The sequence below is a fragment of the Pseudophryne corroboree genome, chromosome 4, assembly GCF_028390025.1.
Source record: "Pseudophryne corroboree isolate aPseCor3 chromosome 4, aPseCor3.hap2, whole genome shotgun sequence".
NCBI classification, from domain to species: Eukaryota; Metazoa; Chordata; class Amphibia; order Anura; family Myobatrachidae; genus Pseudophryne; species Pseudophryne corroboree.
This window is the reverse complement of record NC_086447.1, coordinates 465,152,123-465,171,480: the sequence shown is the minus strand read 5'-3', so window position 1 is coordinate 465,171,480 and position 19,358 is coordinate 465,152,123. Positions and strand designations below refer to the sequence as shown.

The 19,358-nt window shown below is 48.3% G+C and overlaps 1 protein-coding gene across 2 annotated transcripts in view; it reads left to right on the top strand.

Moving 5' to 3' along the window:
• The window catches only part of FBXL4 (F-box and leucine rich repeat protein 4), a 93,095-nt gene that overhangs the window by 44,971 nt on the left and 28,766 nt on the right, over positions 1-19,358 (top strand). For both annotated transcript variants that reach the window (XM_063917023.1, XM_063917022.1), the window contains one exon: positions 19,050-19,263. In XM_063917023.1, coding sequence (XP_063773093.1) covers positions 19,050-19,263 — 214 coding nt within the window. The remainder of the gene's footprint in view (positions 1-19,049; positions 19,264-19,358) is intronic.

Here is a 19,358-nt window from a genome sequence, read left to right as displayed (position 1 = left end):
ACAGCTGTGGGACAGCCGGCTTCTCAGCCCGCGCCTGCCCAGGCGTCTCAAAGACCATCAGGGGCTCAAAAACGCCCGCTCTCTCAGATGGCAGACACAGATGTCGACACGGAGTCTGACTCCAGTGTCGACAAGGTTGAGACATATACACAATCCACTAGGAACATCCGTGACTTGATCCCGGCAATAAAAAAATGTGTTATACATTTCTGACATTAACCCAAGCACCTCTAAAAATGGGTTTTAGGTTTGGGGAGAAAAAACAGGCAGTGTTTTGTTCCCCCATCAGATGAATAAATGAAGTGTGTGAAAAGCGTTAAGAAACTGGTAATTTATAAAAAGTTACTGATGGCGTACCCTTTCCCGCCAGGAGGATAAGTTACGCTGGGAGATATCCCCTAGGGTGGATAAGGCGCTCACACGGTTGTCAAAAAAGGTGGCACTGCCTTTTAGGAACGGCCACTTTGAAGGTACCTGTTGATAAAAAGCAGGAGGCTATCCTGAAGTCTGTATTTACACACTCGGGTACTAGACTGAGACCTGCAGAGCGTGCTGCTGCAGCGTGGTCGGTGACCCTGTCAAGCATACTAGTTTGCTAATATGAGAACATATTAAAGACGTCGTCTTATATATGAGGGATGCACAGAGGGATATTTTGCCTGCTGGCATCCAAAATGAATGTAATGTCCATTCTGTCAGGAGGGTATTAGAGACCTGTCACTGGACAGGTGATGCTGACTTAAAAAGCGCATAGAGATTCTGCCTTATAAGGGTGAGGAATTATTTGGGGATGGTCTCTGGGACCTCGTATCCACAGCAACTGCTGGGAAGAAATATTTTTACCTCCAGGTTTCCTCACAGACAAAGGTACAGTCCTTTCGGCTTCAGAAAAGCAAGCGGGTCAAATGGCGCTTCCTTTCTGTACAGAGACAAGGGAAGAGGGAAAAAGCTGCACCAGTCAGCCTGTTCCCAGAATCAAAATTCTTCCCCCGCTTCCTGTGAGTCCACAGCATGACGCGGGTGCTCCACAGGTGTAGCCAGGTACGGTGGGGGGCCGTCTCAAAAATTTCAGCAATTAGTGGGCTCGCTCACAGGTGGATCCCTGTTTCTTTCAAGTAGTATTTCAGGGGTACAAGCTGGAATTAGAGATGTCTCCCCCCAGCCGTTTCCTAAAATATGCCTTGCTGACGACTCCCTCAGGCAGGGAGGCTGGGCTAGAGGCAATTAATAAGCGGTATTCCCAGCAGGTAATACTCAAGGTGCCCCTACTTCAACAAGGACGGGGTTACTATTCCGCACGGTTTGGGGTACCGAAACCGCATGGTTCGGTGTGACCCATTTTATATTTAAAATCCTTGAACACATACATAAAAAAATTCAAGTTCAAGATGGAATCGCTCAGGGCGGTTATTGCAAGCCTGGACGAGGGGGATTACATGGTATCCCGGGACATCAAGGATGCTTACCTGCATGTCCCCATTTACCATCCTCGCCAGGAGTACCTCAGATTTGTGGTACAGGATTACCATTACCAAGTCCAGACACTGCCGTTTGGACTGTACATGGCACCGAGGGTGTTTTATCAAGGTAATGGCCGAAATGATGATACTCCTTCGAAAAAAGGGAGTTTTAATTATCCTGTAATTGGACAATCTCTTTATAAGGGCGAGGTCCAAGGAGCAGTTGGTAGTCGGGGTAGCACTATTTTGGAAAGTGCTACAACAGCACGGTTGGATTCTAAACAGTCCAAAGTCACAGCTGGTTCCTATGACACGTCTACTGTTCCTGGGGATGGTTCTGGACATAAACCAGAAATAGTGTTTCTCCCGGAGGAGAAAGCCAAGGAGTTGTCATCTCTAGTCGGAGACCTCCTGAAGCCAAAACAGGTAGCGGTACATCGTTGCACGCGAGTCCTGGGAAAAATGGTAGCTTCCTACGAAGCAATCCCATTAGGCAGGTTCCATACAAGAACTTTTCAGAGGGACCTGTTGGACAAGTGGTCCGGATCGCATCTTCCGATGCATAGGCTGATACCCTGGTCCTTGGAGACAGGGTTATCTCTACTGTGGTGGCTGCAGAGTGCCCATCTTCAAGAGGGCCGCAGGTTCGGCATACTGGACTAGGTCCTAGTGACCATGGATGCCAGCCTTTGAGGCTGGGGGGCAGTCACACAGGGAAGAAACTTCCAGGGACTTTGGTCAAGTCAGGTGATTTCCCTACACATAAATATTCTGGACCTGAGGGCCATTTACAATGCCCTGAGGGGCAAGACCTCTGCTTCAAAACCAGCTGGTACTGATCCAATCAGACAACATCACGGCAGTCGCCCATGTAAACCAACAGGGTGGCACAAGAAGCAGAATGGCGATGGCAGAAGCCACAAGGATTCTCCGATAGGCGGAAAATCATGTGTTAGCACTGTCAGCAGTGTTCATTCCCAGAGTGGACAACTGGGAAGCAGATCTTCTCAACAGACACTACCTCCACCCGGGAGAGTGGGGACTTCCTCCAGAAGTCTTCCAAAGGATTGTACACCATTGGGAAAGGCCACAGGTGGACATGATGACGTCCCGCCTCAACAAAAAGCTATAAAAGATATTGCGCCAGGTCAAGGGACCCTCAGGCGATAGCTGTGGACGCTCTGGTAACACCGTGGGTGTACCAGTCGGTTTATGTGTTCTCCCCTCTGCCTCTCATACCAAAGGTACTGAGAATAATAGGAAGGCGAGGAGTAAGAACGATACTCGTGGTTCCGGACTGGCCAAGAAGAGCTTGGTACCCAGAACTTCAAGAATTTATATCAGAGGACCCATGGCCTCTGCCACTCAGACAGGACCTGCGGCTGCAGGGGCCCTGTCTGTTCCAAGACTTACCGCGGCTGCATTTGACGGCATGGCGGTTGAACGCCGGATCCTGAAGGAAAAGGGCATTCCGGAGGAAGTCATTCCTACGCTTACTAAAGCCAGGAAAGAGGTTACAGCAAATCATTATCACCGCATATGGCGGAAATATGTTGCATGGTGTGAGGCCGAAAGGGCCCCAACAGAGGAATTTCAACTAGGTCGATTTTCTGCATTTCCTGCAAGCAGGAGTGACTATGGGCCTTAAATTAGGTTCCATTAAGGTACAGATCTCGGCTCTGTCGATTTTCTTTCAAAAAGAACTAGCTTCAGTACCTGAAGTTCAGACATTTATAAAAGGAGTGCTGCATATTCAGCCCCCGTTTGTGCCTCCTGTGGCACCTTGGGACCACTAAAGACCGTGGATCTGTAATATCTCACTTGGAAAGTGGTCATGTTATTGGCCTTGGCTTCGGCCAGGCGAGTATCAGAATTGGCGGCTTTATCATGTAAAGGCCCTTATCTGATTTTCCATATGGATAGGGCAGAATTGAGGACTCGTCCCCAGTTTCTCCCTAAGGTGGTGTCAGCGTTTCACCTGAACCAGCCTATTGTGGTGCCTGCCGCTACTAGGGACTTGGAGGACTCCAAGTTGTTAGACGTGGTCAGGGCCCTGAAAATATGTTTCCAGAACGGCTGGAGTCAGAAAATCTGACTCGCTGTTTATCCTATATGCACCCAACAAGCTGGGTGCTCCTGCTTCTACGCAGACTATTGCTCGTTGGATTTGTAGTACAATTCAGCTTGCACATTCTGTGGCAGGCCTGCCACAGCCAAAATCTGTCAATGCCCATTCCACAAGGAAGGTGGGCTCATCTTGGGCGGCTGCCCGAGGGGTCTCGGCTTTACAACTTTGCCGAGCTGCTACTTGGTCAGGGGCAAACACGTTTGCAAAATTCTATAAATTTGATACCCTGGCTGAGGAGGACCTGGAGTTCTCTCATTCGGTGTTGCAGAGTCATCCGCATTCTCCCGCCCGTTTGGGAGCTTTGGTATAATCCCCATGGTCCTTACGGAGTTCCCAGCATCCACTAGGACGTCAGAGAAAATAAGAATTTACTCACCGGTAATTCTATTTCTCGTAGTCCGTAGTGGATGCTGGGCGCCCATCCCAGGTGCGGTTTATCTGCAATACTTGTACATAGTTATTGTTAACTAAATCGGGTTATTGTTGAGCCATCTGTTGAGAGGCTCAGTTGTTTCATACTGTTAACTGGGTTTCATATCACAAGTTATACGGTGTGATTGGTGTGGCTGGTATGAGTCTTACCCGGGATTCAAAATCCTTCCTTATTGTGTACGCTCGTCCGGGCACGGTGTCCTAACTGAGGCTTGGAGGAGGGTCATAGTGGGAGGAGCCAGTGTACACCAGGTAGTCTAAGATCTTTCTAGAGTGCCCAGCCTCCTTCAGAGCCCGCTATTCCCCATGGTCCTTACGGAGTTCCCAGCATCCACTACGGACTACGAGAAATAGAATTACCGGTGAGTAAATTCTTATTTTTTGGGCATGGTTCTGGACACGGTAAAAAAAGAGGGTTTTTCTCCCAACGGAAAAAGCCCAGGAACTCCAGAACATGGTCAGGGACCTGCTAAAGCCAAAAAGAGTGTCAGTTCATCACTGCACTCGAGTATTGGGAAAGATGGTGGCAGCCTACGAGGCCATTCCGTTTGGCAGGTTCCACGTGAGAACTTTTCAATGGGACCTTCTGGACAAGTGGTCAGGGTCCCATCTACAAATACATCAGAGGATAAGCCTGTCCCCCAGGGCCAGGGTATCTCTCCTGTGGTGGCTTCAGAGTGCTCACCTTCTAGAGGGTCGCAGGTTCGGCATTCAAGACTGGGTTCTTGTGACCACGGACGCGAGCCTCCGAGGATGGTGAGCAGTCACACAAGGAAGACATTTTCAGGGAATATGGTCAAGCCAGGAGGCTTGTCAACACATCAATGTGCTGGAATTAAGGGCCATATACAACGGCCTACAACAAGCGGAGAGTCTTCTTCGCAACCTACCCGTTCCGATTCAGTCGGACAACGTCACAGCCGTGGCGCATGTAAACCGCCAAGGCGGGACAAGGAGCAGAGCAGCAATGGCAGAAGCCACCAGGATTCTTCGCTGGGCGGAAAATCATGTAAGTGCTCTGTCAGCAGTCTTCATTCCGGTAGTAGACAACTGGGAAGCAGACTTCCTCAGTAGACACGATCTCCATCCAGGAGAGTGGGGACTTCATCAAGAAGTCTTTGCAGAGATAACAAGTCGTTGGGGACTTCCTCAAATAGACATGATGGCGTCACGCCTCAACAAAAAGCTTTGGACGTATTGTTCCAGGTCGAGGGACCCTCAGGCAGTGGCAGTGGACGCCCTGGTGACACCGTGGGTCTTTCAGTCGGTCTACGTGTTCCCTCCACTTCCACTCATCTCAAAAATATTGATAATCATAAGACGAACAAGAGTGCAGACAATACTCATTGTTCCAGATTGTCCTCGAAGGGCCTGGTATTCAGATCTTCAGGAGATGCTCACAGAAGATCCGTGGCCTCTTCCTCCCAGGGAGGACCTGTTGCAACAGGGGCCCTGTGTGTTCCAAGACTTACCGCGGTTACGTTTGACAGCATGGCGGTTAACGCCAAATCCTAGCTAGGAAAGGTATTCCGGGAGAAGTTATCCCTACTCTGATCAAAGCTAGGAAGGAGGTAACGGTGAAGCACTATCACCGTATTTGGAGGAAATATGTTTCTTTGTGTGAAGCCAAGAATGCTCCTACAGAAGATTTTCAGCTGGGTCGTTTTCTCCATTTTCTACAGACAGGAGTGGATATGGGCCTAAAGTTAGGCTCCATTAAGGTGCAGATTTCGGCCTTATTTATATTCTTTCAGAGGGAATTGGCTTCTCTCCCAGAAGTCCAGACTTTTGTAAAGGGAGTGCTGCACATCCAACCTCCTTTTGTGCCCCCAGTGGCACCGTGGGACCTTAACGTGGTGTTACAGCTCCTTAAGTCACACTGGTTTGAACCTCTTCAAACGGTTGAATTAAAATTTCTCACTTGGAAAGTGGTCATGTTGTTGGCCTTGGCATCCGCGAGGCGGGTGTCCGAATTGGCGGCCTTGTCTCACAAGAGCCCCTATCTGATTTTCCACGTGGATCGAGCAGAGTTGAGAACTCGTCCTCAATTTCTACCTAAGGTGGTTTCGTCATTTCATATGAACCAACCTATTGTGGTGCCTGTGGCTACGGGTGACTTGGAGGATTCCAAATCCCTTGATGTAGTCAGGGCCTTAAAAATTTATGTAGCCAGGACGGCTCGAGTTAGGAAAACAGAGGCACTGTTTGTCCTGTATGCGGCCAAAAAGGTTGGCGCTCCTGCTTCTAAGCAGACTATTGCTCGCTGGATCTGTAACACGATTCAGCAGGCTCATTTTACGGCTGGATTGCCGTTACCTAATTCGGTTAGAGGCCCATTCCACTAGGAAGGTGGGCTCTTCTTGGGCGGCTGCCCGAGGCGTCTCGGCATTACAGCTTTGCCGGGCAGCTACTTGGTCGGGTTCAAACACTTTTGCAAAATTCTACAAGTTTGATACCCTGGCTATTGAGGACCTCATGTTTGCTGTATCGGTGCTGCAGAGTCATCCGCACTCTCCCGCCCGGTCTGGAGCTTTGGTATAATCCCCATGGTCCTTACGGAGTCCCCAGCATCCTCTAGGACGTAAGAGAAAATAAGATTTTAAACCTACCGGTAAATCTTTTTCTCCTAGTCCGTAGAGGATGCTGGGCGCCCGTCCAAGTGCGGACTTTTTCTGCAAGGCTTGTATATAGTTGTTGCTTACATAAGGGTTATGTTACAGTTGAGATCAATCTCTGGCTGATGCTGTTTGTTCATACTGTTGACTGGTTTCGTATATCCCAGGTTATACGGTGTGGATGGTGTGGGCTGGTATGTATCTCGCCCTTAGATTAACAAAAATCCTTTTCTCGTACTGTCCGTCTCCTCTGGGCCTGTTCTTTAACTGAGGTCTGGAGGAGGGGCATAGAGGGAGGAGCCAGTTCACACCCATCTAAAGTCTTAGAGTGCCCATGTCTCCTGCGGAGCCCGTCTATACCCCATGGTCCTTACGGAGTCCCCAGCATCCTCTACGGACTAGGAGAAAAATATTTACCGGTAGGTTTAAAATCTTATTTTTGCCTTTTAAAGATATTTCAGCTTTAAATCCTGCTGCGAGATTGTTGAATAATAGGACTGTATTAATTCTGACCACTTTGTTGTCTGCTTTTGGATTGAAAACATTTGTTTTCTCAAAAGAAGTTTTTCTGCAAATCCTTGTTTTCTCACATAAAAAGGCACACCCATTATGTTCTGTAGTGCAAGCTAGAACAGAAAGGTTAAACATGTTTTAGATATTGACCATATTTTTTTGATAATCATTTTACAGACCAAATGCCATCTGAATTTAGCTTGAGCACCATTATCGGTTTGTACATGCTGCTTTGAAGTTGAAAGGTGTGTCCATTTCACAGGGGAGATGATCGCTCCAAGGCAGCTTTACTGCTCTAAGAGCTAGTTACAATGGGGCAGATGTATTAACCTGGAGATTTCATAAGAAAGTGATAAACCAGTGATATGTGCAAGATGATAAACACACAAGCCAATCAGCTCCTAACTGTTAATTTACATATTGGTACTGATTGGCTGGTGCGTTTATCACCTTGCACATATTACTAGTTTATCACTTCCTTATGCCTTTTCCAGGTTAATACATCTACCCCAATGTCACATACGCAATATAAGATATTGCCTTTTAATAGATAAATTAGTATTCTTTTTAGGATTGCCCTTCTGTACCTTAGAAGGAGGAGGCTGGGGGGGAAGATGCTGTGACAACCAAGGGGCCGGCCGAGTTGGCTGTGCCCGGGTGATTACTTTGTAGGCGTCTGACACGTTATGTCAGAGGCGACCGTGTCAGGGAAAGCCCAGCTTGGCGTTAGCTCATCTGATACGACCATGCCAGGCAACTGGTTAACCTTGACATTGTACAAAGGTTGCCTTAATGTTTGCATTTACTGTTGCTGTAACGGACAAGCTTGCAAGGAAGAGATTTGTGCTACTGTTCCTTGGCTTCAGGAGTGAGTGAGTCTGTGTACACACTAGTAGGATGTACGCCCCATGCAATATTGTATACAATTTCCCAACATACAGGCAAAAGAAGGGAAATCTGTCAGACGTATTCACAGTGCACTTACAGTAGAACCATTAAAAAGGAGAAAAGCATACCCTTTACATACTGTATTGTTGTTTTCTCTTAATCTGAAATGAAACAAACACGATCATGCATTAAGACTACTATGTTGTGTTCTTCGACTTATAAACATTTTACAAAACCTCTTACTGTGTGTAAATTATTAATTCTTGTTACAGTCTTTACATTCCCATCTCCACTTTGTATGTTTTATTTCAGTTGAACAGCCTCCTGATGCATTTCTAAACTACAAGCTAATGCTTTTGATTTTATGTTTTAAAGGGTTACTTTGTTACGTTGGGTGTTGTGCTATAGATAGAGGGCAGAACCTGTCACCTGTAAACATGTAGTTTTGCTGTATTTGAAAGGTGCAATGTTTACTGTCTCTAGTGGTGACTCTCACAATGGGTAGTATAATTAAAGTGGGACATACACTATTTAATTATCTTGTTCTTTGGGGCCTTCAGCATACTGTAGCTCAGTACTTGCCCTGAAGTGTTAAGGAGATACACTCTATCCTGGACCTCCACTATCCTTTTGAAGAGTTTTCTGTCAGCATTGCGTTGTGAAAATCTACAGTATGTGGAAGTACTCACGTGGCCCACAAACACTTTCTTAGTTTTTTGTCCACACTTGCAGGACACTTGAGCTACTCATTCACTATAGTTTTTTATTTTTTATTTTTTTAATTATTACATTTAGTGGTGTTAATTCAGATGTGGTTGAAGTTGCTATCACTGCTGGTTCCTTGGAAGCCGTAGTCATAGCTCTGTATGGTAATGCAGCAGCAGGAGTCTATTACAAGTAGAGGCCTCCTGATGCAGTAGTGATTCGATTTCAGCGGATTTCACTCACTCACCATCGGGCACAGATAATGCCCCTTGTTTATGAATTTCCATCGGACAGTCTATACAAAGGATTCCATTCACCAGATCAATTGCTGAAATCTCCCAACAGCCTGGTCATTATTTCAGAATGCTGCAAGACAGAGAAGCACTGACCACCTATTTGAGGAAAACCTGGGATTTGACTGGTAGCACATCAGATGTAGTTGGGTATTAAGGTGGGTTTGTTTGTTTAAGAATAAAGATGTTTCACACTGTAGCTCCTGTCACTTATTGTATTACCATTTTGTGGCAGTGTGCCTGATTCAGGTCCTGATGCAGAAGCTGTGCATGCCACAAAGTACCGATGTTTGCCCATGTACAGGAGCTGTACTGCACATGTGCTGTTCGCACTACAGCATCAGACTGTCTGTTATTGACAGATTGCCATTTGGGGGCGGTCACAGCCTGTTTCCCAAAATGGAGGTGTGTTGTTGTTGGGGAGTGATGGGATTTCCGGTCCTCTTTGTAGTAGATACGGCTTCTGGCTTGCAGGGTCACGCAGCCAGCCAATGTTGTCGCAGATGATCTTATGTTGCGTCCTAGGATACAGCTCGGATCAGTAATGCATGCAGGAGTGACGCTTCCTAGTTCATTACAGTATCGCAGCTGCTTCCATGTAAGCAGCAGTGATAGCCTCTCTATCCACATCGGAATCAAGCCCATCGTCACAATACTACATTATTGATTAATTTGTTTTCTCTTACGTCCTAGTGGATACTGGGGTCTTGTACTTTAGTACCATGGAGTATAAATCGGGTCCACTGGTGTCTGGCACCTTAAAACTTTCAGTGTGTGCTGGCTCGTCCCCTCTATGCCCCTCCTAGCAGACTCAGTATAGAAAAATGTGCCCAAGGCTCCGGGTGCACTTCTCTGGAGCTCCAGAGATTTTTTTCTTCTTTGTTATTTTAGTCTATTATTTATGGTAGCTCTGCTTGGCAACCAGACTACCTGCTTCGTGGGACTTAGAGGGGGAACTGCACCAACCTCCTGAGGGTTAATGGTTCGTAATCCCAGCAGACAGGACACTGAGGTGCTGATCACACATCGTTAGTATGTGTGCCCACGCCAGCAGCTAGCCGCCACCCTCTAACAGATGCCGAAGACCCAGGTGCGGTGAGTGTTACATCGGGGTCCCAGTTAGTGGTTCCCCGGTGCAGTTTGGCAGCAAGTCACGCGGTGGTCATGGGCCTGGAGCTGCGGTGCCCGCCGCGGACAAACTGGCTCAGGGCTGCTGCCCTGCAGTGCTCACTGTCTCTAAGGCTTTGTGTGGACTGTATAATACATTTTCATGTGTTTTTACTACTGAGGCCAGTATAATCTTTGTGAGGGACCGCACGCCACTGCAAGGGGCGGGGCTTCCCAGAGCGGGACCAGTGGCGGGAAGGCTCCATTTTACTGCTGCTGCGGTTCACCAAGGCTGCTTGCACGCTGCTCCTCCAAGACCTGAAAAACTGGTACCAGGGGGTCATAGACAGGGGAGCACGCCAGCGGTAGCGCTGCTACACTTTTTTCACATACACATATTTCAACACATTGTGCTGCTGTGTTCTGTGTGCCGGTGTCCGCTCCTTAGTGTCACTCCAGGGGCTGTCTAGGGCCTGTGTGAGGTGTTGTTCAGTGGGCTGTGCTATAGTTTCCTGTATAATGTCAGTGGACATGGTTATGTGTGTTGCTTGTAATTCTACCCCGTCTTCAGCGGGGTCACTCGTGTGTGAACAATGTTCCTTGTCTCTGAAGAGCCCAGCTCACAGGCACTTGACTGGTTAGATAGCTTTAAGAGCATGATTCAAATTGTAAATTCTGAATTAGTTGCAGCTAAAAGAAAGACAGGTGTTAAAGCACTCCATTGCTTGTGTGGCTAAAGCAGCAGATACCAAGAAGGCTTCTCAGCCCCCTCTAGTGGCTTGACATAAACGCTCACTGCCACAGGTACTCCAGTCTGATTCTATTTCTGATCAGCCAGATGGATTCTGCGGACAACGGATGCCGGCCTCCGGGGTTGGGGAGGCTGTGACCCAAGGGGACCAGTAAAAGGGGACGTGGTTGAGACAGGAATCTGTTCTGCCAATAAACGTCCTGCAACTCGGGGCAATTTACAATGCCCTTCTGCAGGCTTCTCATTGACTCAAGTATCAGGCGATCCAGGTTCAGTCGGACATCGCCACGGCGGTGGAGTACATAAACAGAGGTGGAGTACATAAACCGACAAGGGGGAACAAGAAGCAGAGCAGCGATGTGAGAGGTGTCAAAAATCCTCCTCTGGGCGGAGGCTAACGCAAGGGCCATCTCGGCTATATTCATTCCATGGACAACTGGGAAGCAGACTTCCTCAGCGGGCACGACCTCTATCCAGGGGAATGGGGCCTACATCCACTGGTGTTTCAACAGTTGATTCACCAGTGAGGCTGTCTGCAGATAGAACTGATGGCTTCTCGTCTAAACAAGAAACTATGCTGTTACTGTTCCAGAACGCGGGATCTGCAGGCTGCTGCAGTGGACTCACTGATGACCCTGTGGATGTAAGAGTTTCCTGTTCCCTCTTCTACCGCTAATCCCAAGGGTTCTCCAAAGACTAAAAAGGGAAAGCGTTTAGGCAATTCTAATTGTCCCAGTTTGGCCTCGACGGGCGTAGTACTCGGACCTCCTAACCATGGCTCTGGAGGATTCCTGGCCTCTGCCGCTACGAAACGATCTTCAGCAAGGTCCGTTCGTTTATCCAGGCTTACAGCGGTTACATTTGACGGCTTGGAAGTTGAGAGGGAAATTCTATCTAGAAAGGGTCTTCCCTCCCGAGTTATTTCCACCATGGTTCAGGCCAGGAAGTATGTTTCTCTTACGTCCTAGAGGATGCTGGGGACTCCAAAAGGACCATGGGGCATAGACGGGATCCGCAGGAGACATGGGCACACTACAAAGACTTTGACTGGGTGTGAACTGGCTCCTCCCTCTATGCCCCTCCCCCAGACCTCGGTTAGACTCTGTGAGCAGGAGTGACTGGACACACACTAGGGGAGCTCTACTGAGTTTCTCTGGAAAAGACTTTTGTTAGGTTTTTTATTTTCAGGGAGACCTGCTGGCTACAGGCTCCCTGCATCGAGGGACTGAGGGGAGAGAAGTCAGACCTACTTCTTAGTTAAGGGCTCTGCTTCTTAGGCTACTGGACACCATTAGCTCCAGAGGGTTCGATCACTTGGTTCGCCTAGCTGCTTGTTCCCGGAGCTGCGCCGTCACCCCCCTTACAGAAGCCAAAAGAAAGAAGCCGGGTGAGTATGAGAAGAACAGAAGACCTCAGATGGCAGAAGACTTCAGTAACGGTACAGCGCAGCGGTAGCGCTGCGCTCCATGCTCCCACACACTTCACCAACGGCACTCACAGGGTGCAGGGCGCTGGGGGGGAGCGCCCTGGGCAGCAGTTACTGGGGTCATATACACTGGCTAAAGGCATATTCGGTGCCCGGGCACCGTATATAATACCCACGCCAGTATAAAAACGTACATTTTTACCGGGACTACAGCGCATCGTGAAGGGGCGGGGCTAGCCGCACAGCTCACCAGCGCCATTTTCTTCTCTCCACAGCCGCTGCAGAGACGCTGACCCGGACCTCCAAGTTCCTCACAAGTAAAAGGGAGCAAAACGGGGGGGGGGGGTGCACAGACAATTTTGGTGCTTTTTTATTATTAAGGCAGCGCTAACCACATATATTATTGCTTTGTAGTATATGGGCGCTGGGGTGTGAGCTGGCATACTCCCTCTGTGTTTCTCTCTGCAGGCTTCCCTGTGGGTCTGTCCCCCTGATTTGGCCGGTGTGAGTGTGGGTGTGTCGGTACTACGTGTCGACATGTCTGAGGCTGAGTGTTCCTCCCCGGAGGAAGTTACTGGGGGCGCAGAAAAGGAGTTGGAAATGGCTCTGTCGGCACAGCCGACTGCTGATTGGGTGACTATGTTGAGTACACTGAATGCAAATGTGGCTTTATTGTCTAAGAAGCTGGATAAATATGATTCTCAGACACAAGCATGGAGGATGCTTTGGCTCAGGTACAGACCCCCTCAGGGTCACAAAAACGTTCATTTACCCAGATGGTAGATACAGATACCGACACGGACTCTGACTCCGATGTCGATTTCAATGAGGCTACTTTACACCCAAGGGTAGTTAAGAGTATTCAGTACATGATTGTGGCTATTAAAGATGTTTTACATATCTCGGACGAACCTGCTGTTCCGGACACAACTGTTTGTTTGTTTGTTTGTTTATTTAAAGGGAAAAAACCTGACGTGAAGTTTCCCCCCTCTCATGAAATGAATGCTCTTTGTGAAAAGGTTTGAGAGTCGCCGGACAAAAGGTGGCAGATTCCCAAGAGAATTTTTATGGCATATCCTTTCCCCTCTGATGACAGGGAAAAATGGGAGTCGTCTCCAAATGTCGACAAGGCTCTATTCCGATTGTCCAAGAAGGTGGCGCTTCTGTCCCCTGACACGGCATCTCTCAAGGATCCAGTGGATTGCAAGCTGGAGACTACTTTGAAGGCCATTTTCGTTAATACTGGTGCATTGCTCAGACCTGCTGTGGCGTCGGTATGGGTGAGTAGTGCTATTGCTAAGTGGGCTGATAATTTGGCTTCTGATATGGATACCCTTGATAAGGATAACATTCTTTTGACTCTTGGTTATATCAAGGACGCTGCAGATTACCTAAAGGATGCGGCGAGGGATGTTGGTCTCTTGGGATCAAGAGCCAATGCCATGGCGGTCTCGGCCAGGAGAGCGCTGTGGATTCATCAATGGAATGCTGATGCCGACTCCAAGAAAAATATGGAAGCTCTCCCCTTTAAAGGTAGTGTCTTGTTTGGTGATGGCCTTGCTGACCTGGGGTCTACCGCTACTGCGGGTAAGTCATCTTTTCTTCCTTATGTTCCCACACAACAGAAAAAGGTGCCCCATCAGCAGATGCAGTCCTTTCGGCCTAATAAGTACAAAAGAGGAAAGGGCTCGTCCTTCCTCGCTTCAAAAGGTAGAGGAAGGGGAAAGAAGTCGCCTGCAGTATCAGGCACCCAGGACCAAAAGTCCTCCCCCGCCTCTACCAAGTCCACCGCATGACGCTGGGGCTCCCCTGCGGGAGTCCGTGCCGGTGGGGGGCGGTCTCCGATTCTTCAGTCAGGTCTGGTTTCAATCGGCCCTGGATCCTTGGGTTTTAGACATAACGTCCCAAGGGTACAAACTGGAGTTTCACGAGTGCCCCCCCCGCCGTTTTTTCAAGTCAGCCCTTCCAGTTTCTCTTCCAGAAAGAGTAGTAGTAAATGCTGCGATACAAAAGCTGTGTCAACAGAGGGTCGTTGTGCCGGTTCCCCCGTCCCAGCGGGGGTAAGGGTTCTATTCGAGCCTCTTTGTCGTGCCGAAGCCGGACGGCTCGGTCAGACCGATTCTGAACCTAAAATCCCTCAATCCATACTTGAAAACTTTCAAGTTCAAGATAGAATCTCTTCGAGCTGTGATCTCCAGCCTAGAAGGGGGGGATTTTATGGCGTCAGTCGACATAAAGGATGCCTACTTACACGTCCCGATATATCCTCCTCATCAGGCCTTCCTGAGATTTGCGGTGCAGGATTGTCATTACCAATTTCAGACGTTGCCGTTTGGGCTTTCCACGGCCCCAATTATCCCGTGCTTGGGACGATCTCCTGATAAAGACAAGGTCAAAGGAACAATTGCTTTAGAATGTGGAACTCTCCCTGACGGTTCTGCAACATCACGTTTGGATTCTAAATTTGCCAAAGTCTCAGTTGATTCCGACGACTCGGCTGCCCTTCCTGGTCATGATCCTAGACACGGAGCTACAGAGTGTTTCTTCCGGAGGACAAATCTCTGGAAATACAGACCATGGTTAAGGAGCTTTTGAGACCGACAAGAGTGTCGATTCATCAATGCACTCGAGTGCTAGGGAAGATGGTTGCGGCTTACGATGCCATTCCGTTTGGCAGGTTTCATGCCTGGGTGTTTCAGTGGGACCTGCTGGACAAATGGTCCGGGTCTCACCTACACATGCACCGGAAAATAAGTCTGTTTTACAGGGCCAGGATCTCTCTCCTGTGGTGGCTGCAAGGCTCTCACCTGCTAGAGGGATGCCGTTTCGGAATTCAGGACTGGGTCCTGCTGACCACAGATGCAAGTCTCCGAGGCTGGGGCGCAGTCACGCAGGGAAGAAGTTTCCAGGGAAAATGGTCAAGCCAGGAATCTTGTCTCCACGTAAATGTTCTCGAGTTAAGAGCCATTTACAACGGCTTCCTGCAAGCGAAGAGCCTTCTTCAGGGTCTCCCTGTCCTGATCCAGTCGGACAACATAACCGGTGGCGTACGTAAACCGCCAAGGCGGAACAAGGAGCAGGGCGGCAATGGCGGAAGCCACAAGAATTCTCCGCTGGGTGGAACAGCACGTGAGCGCTCTGTCAGCAGTCTTTCTCCTGGGCGTGACACCTGCGAAGCAGACTTCCTCAGCAGACACGATCTCCATCCAGGAAAGTGGGCTCTTCATCAAGAGTTATTTGCAGAAGTGACAAGGCGTTGGGGAATTCCTCTGATGGACATGATGGCGTCTCGCCTCAACAAGAAACTTCCGAAGTATTGTTCCAGGTCAAGGGACCCCCAAGCCTGGGCGGTGGACACCCTGGTAACTCCGTGGGTGTTTCAGTCGGTGTATGTTTTCCCTCCGCTTCCTCTCATTCCAAAGGTGTTGAGGATCATAAGACGAACATGGGTTCAGGCAATACTCGTCGCTCCAGATTGGCCACGGAGGGCCTGGTATCCGGTTCTTCAGGAATTACTAGTGGAAGATCCCTGGCCGCTTCCTCTAAGAGAGGACTTGTTACTGCAGGGGCCCTGCGTGTTTCTGGACTTACCGCGGCTGCGTTTGACGGCGTGGAAGTTGAACGCCAAATCTTAGCTCGGAAGGGTATTCCCGGGGAGGTCATCCCCACTCTCCTTAAGGCTAGGAAGGAGGTCACGGCGATACATTATCACAGTATTTGGAGAAAGTATGTGTCGTGGTGTGAAACCAAAGCAGCTCCTCCGGAAGAGTTTCACTTGGGTTGTTTCCTCCATTTTTTGCAGGCAGGCGTGGATGCAGGCCTGAAATTGGGTTCCATCAAAGTACAGATTTTGGCTTTATCTATTTTCTTTCAAAAGGAATTGGCCGTCCTTCCTGAGGTTCAGACTTTCGTGAAGGGAGTGCTGCATATTCATCCTCCATTTGTGCCACCAGTGGCGCCGTGGGATCTTGAAGTGGTGTTGCAGTTTCTTATGTCTCACTGGTTTGAAACTTTGCGTAAGGTTGAGTTAAAGTTTCTCACTTGGAAAGTGGTCATGCTTTTAGCTTTGGCGTCTGCCAGACGAGTGTCCGAGTTGGGGGCTTTGTCTCACAAGAGCCCATATTTGATTTTTCATGTGGATAGAGCGGAATTGAGGACTCATCAACAATTTCTGCCGAAGGTGGTTTCTTCATTTCACATTAATCAGCCTATTGTGGTACCTGTGGCTACGGATGCTATGGCAGTCCCAAAATCTCTTGATGTTGTAAGGGCTTTGATGATGTATGTCGCCAGAACGGCTCTTGTTAGGAAAACAGAGGTTCTGTTTGTCCTGTATGCTTCAAACAAGATTGGAAATCCTGCTTCTAAGCAGACTATTGCACGCTGTATTTGTAATACGATTCAGCACGCTCATTCTTCGGCTGGGTTGCCATTGCCGAAGTCAGTAAAGGCCCATTCTACCAGGAAGGTGGGCTCATCTTGGGCGGCTTCCGGAGGGGTCTCGGCACTTCAACTTTGCCGAGCAGCTACATGGTCGGGTTCAAACACTTTTGCTAAGTTCTATAAGTTTGATACCCTGGCTGATGAGAACCTTATGTTTGCTCAATCGGTGCTGCAGAGTCGTCCGCACTCTCCCGCCCGGTCTGGAGCTTTGGTATAGACCCCATGGTCCTTTTGGAGTTCCCAGCATCCTCTAGGACGTAAGAGAAAATAGGATTTTAATACCTACCGGTAAATCCTTTTCTCCTAGTCCGTAGAGGATGCTGGGCGCTCATCCCAGTGCAGACAGTTCCTTGCAGTTGTATTGATAATGGTTATGTTCGGTTACACAAGGTTTGTGTATCGGTAATATTCAGCTTGTTGCTGTTGTTTGTTCATACTGTTGTCTGGTTTCCTGCTGACCCAGTTGTACGGTGTGTTTATGGTGTGGGCTGGTATGTTTCTTGCCCTTAGTTTAACAAAAATCCTTTCCTCGAAATGTCCGTCTCTCCTGGACACAGTTCCTATAACTGAGGTCTGGGGGAGGGGCATAGAGGGAGGAGCCAGTTCACACCCAGTCAAAGTCTTTTTAGTGTGCCCATGTCTCCTGCGGATCCCGTCTATACCCCATGGTCCTTTTGGAGTCCCCAGCATCCTCTACGGACTAGGAGAAAAGGATTTACCGGTAGGTATTAAAATCCTATTTTCCTGGTGTGAAGGTAGAAAGGTATTAGAATTGGTCATTTTCTACTTTCCCTGCAAGCGGGAGTGGATATGGGCCTATGGTTAGGCTCCATCAAAGTCCAGATTTCTGCGCTCTCTAGTTTCTTCAAGAAACAACTTTCCATGTTGCCTGAAGTACAGACTTTCCCAAAGGGAGTTCTTCATCTGCAACCACCCTTTTTGCCTCCCACGGCTCCGTGGGACCTCAATGTGGTTCTGTCCTTTCTTCAATCAAATTGGTTTGAACCCTTACATAGTGTGGAGTTTCAATTTCTCACCTGTAAGACGGTGATGTTATTAGCATTGGCATCCGTTAGACCGGTCTCTGTTTTGGGGGCCTTATCCTGAAAGAGCCCGTTATTTGATATTTCACACAGACAGGGCAGAACTTTTGACTCGTCTTCAGTTTTTGCTGAAAGTGGTTTCCACTTTTCATGTGAATCAACCTATAGTGGTTCCAGTGTTGTCTGCCGCTTCTGTTGGTCATGAGTCCTTGGATGTGGTCAGGGCTCTGAAGATTTATGTCAACAGGACAGCCCGTCATCTGAATTCTGACTCGCTGTTTGTCCTTAATGATGCCTCCCAAGATTGGTCGGCCGGCTTCTAAGCAATCTCTTGCTCGCTGGCTCAGGTTGGCCATTCAACAGGCCTATTCTTCGGCAGCTCTGCCTTGCTGACGTCTATTCATGCCCACTTGACGAGGTTGCTGCGATCTTCCTGGGCGGCTGACCGGGGTGTTTCGGCCCTACAATTGTGCCGAGCTGCAACTTGGTCTGGTTTGAACACGTTTATTAAGTTCTATAGGATCGATACCTTGGCCAAGGATGACCTTCAGTTTGGTCAGGCGGTTTTACAGGGGTCTCGGCATTCTCCCACTCGTTTGGGAGCTTTTGGACTTCCCCATGGTACTAAAGTACAAGACCCTAGTATCCACTAGGACGTAACAGAAAATAGGAATTTAATACCTACCAGTAATTCCTTTTCTCCTAGTCCGTAGTGGATACTGGGCGCACGCCTCAGTGCTTCAATCCTGCTTACCTGTGTAAGTATTTGTTTGGACCGGTGTTGTGGTCCCTTCTGTTGTTGGGATGGCTGTGCTATCCTGGTTAGGTTGGTGTTGCTATCCTCTGTTCTGGTTAGTGCCCTCCTTCCGTTTATGGTTGTGTGTTGACTTGTTGCCTGTTGTATTGTTTCTTCTCTCATATATTGTCCGTCTCCTCGGGCACAGTTTTCCTAGACTGAGTCTGGTAGAAGGGGCATAGAGGGAAGGAGCCAGCACACACTAAAAGTTTTAAAGTACCAAGCTCCAGTGGACCCGATCTATACCCCATGGTATTAAAGTACAAGACCCCAGTATCCACTATGGACTAGGAGGAAAGGAATTACCGGTAGGTATTAAAGTCCTATTTTTGACTCCTAGATGTGCAACTCCATGGTGATAATTAATACAATGCCACTGTCACCTTTTTGTTAGAACTTTTAATATATTTACCTAACATTTACAGACAACCATTTTGCTTACTTTTCAGACTCCTAAAAGTGTGTGGCTCAGAACTGGTGCGCCTGGAGCTGGCATGTGGACACTTCATAAATGAAGCATGCCTGGAAGTCATAGCAGAGATGTGTCCAAATCTTCAGGAATTAAATCTCGCCTCTTGTGATAAACTGCCGCCTCAGGCTTTCAGCCATATTTCTAAACTTTCTGGATTAAGACGCCTTGTTCTCTACCGCACAAAAATTGAGGTTAGGTTTGAATGCTCCCAGTTTGTGTAAAAAACTTACTGCATACAGTATATGTTGTAAATAAAACATAACATCTTACATTTATATAAAATTCT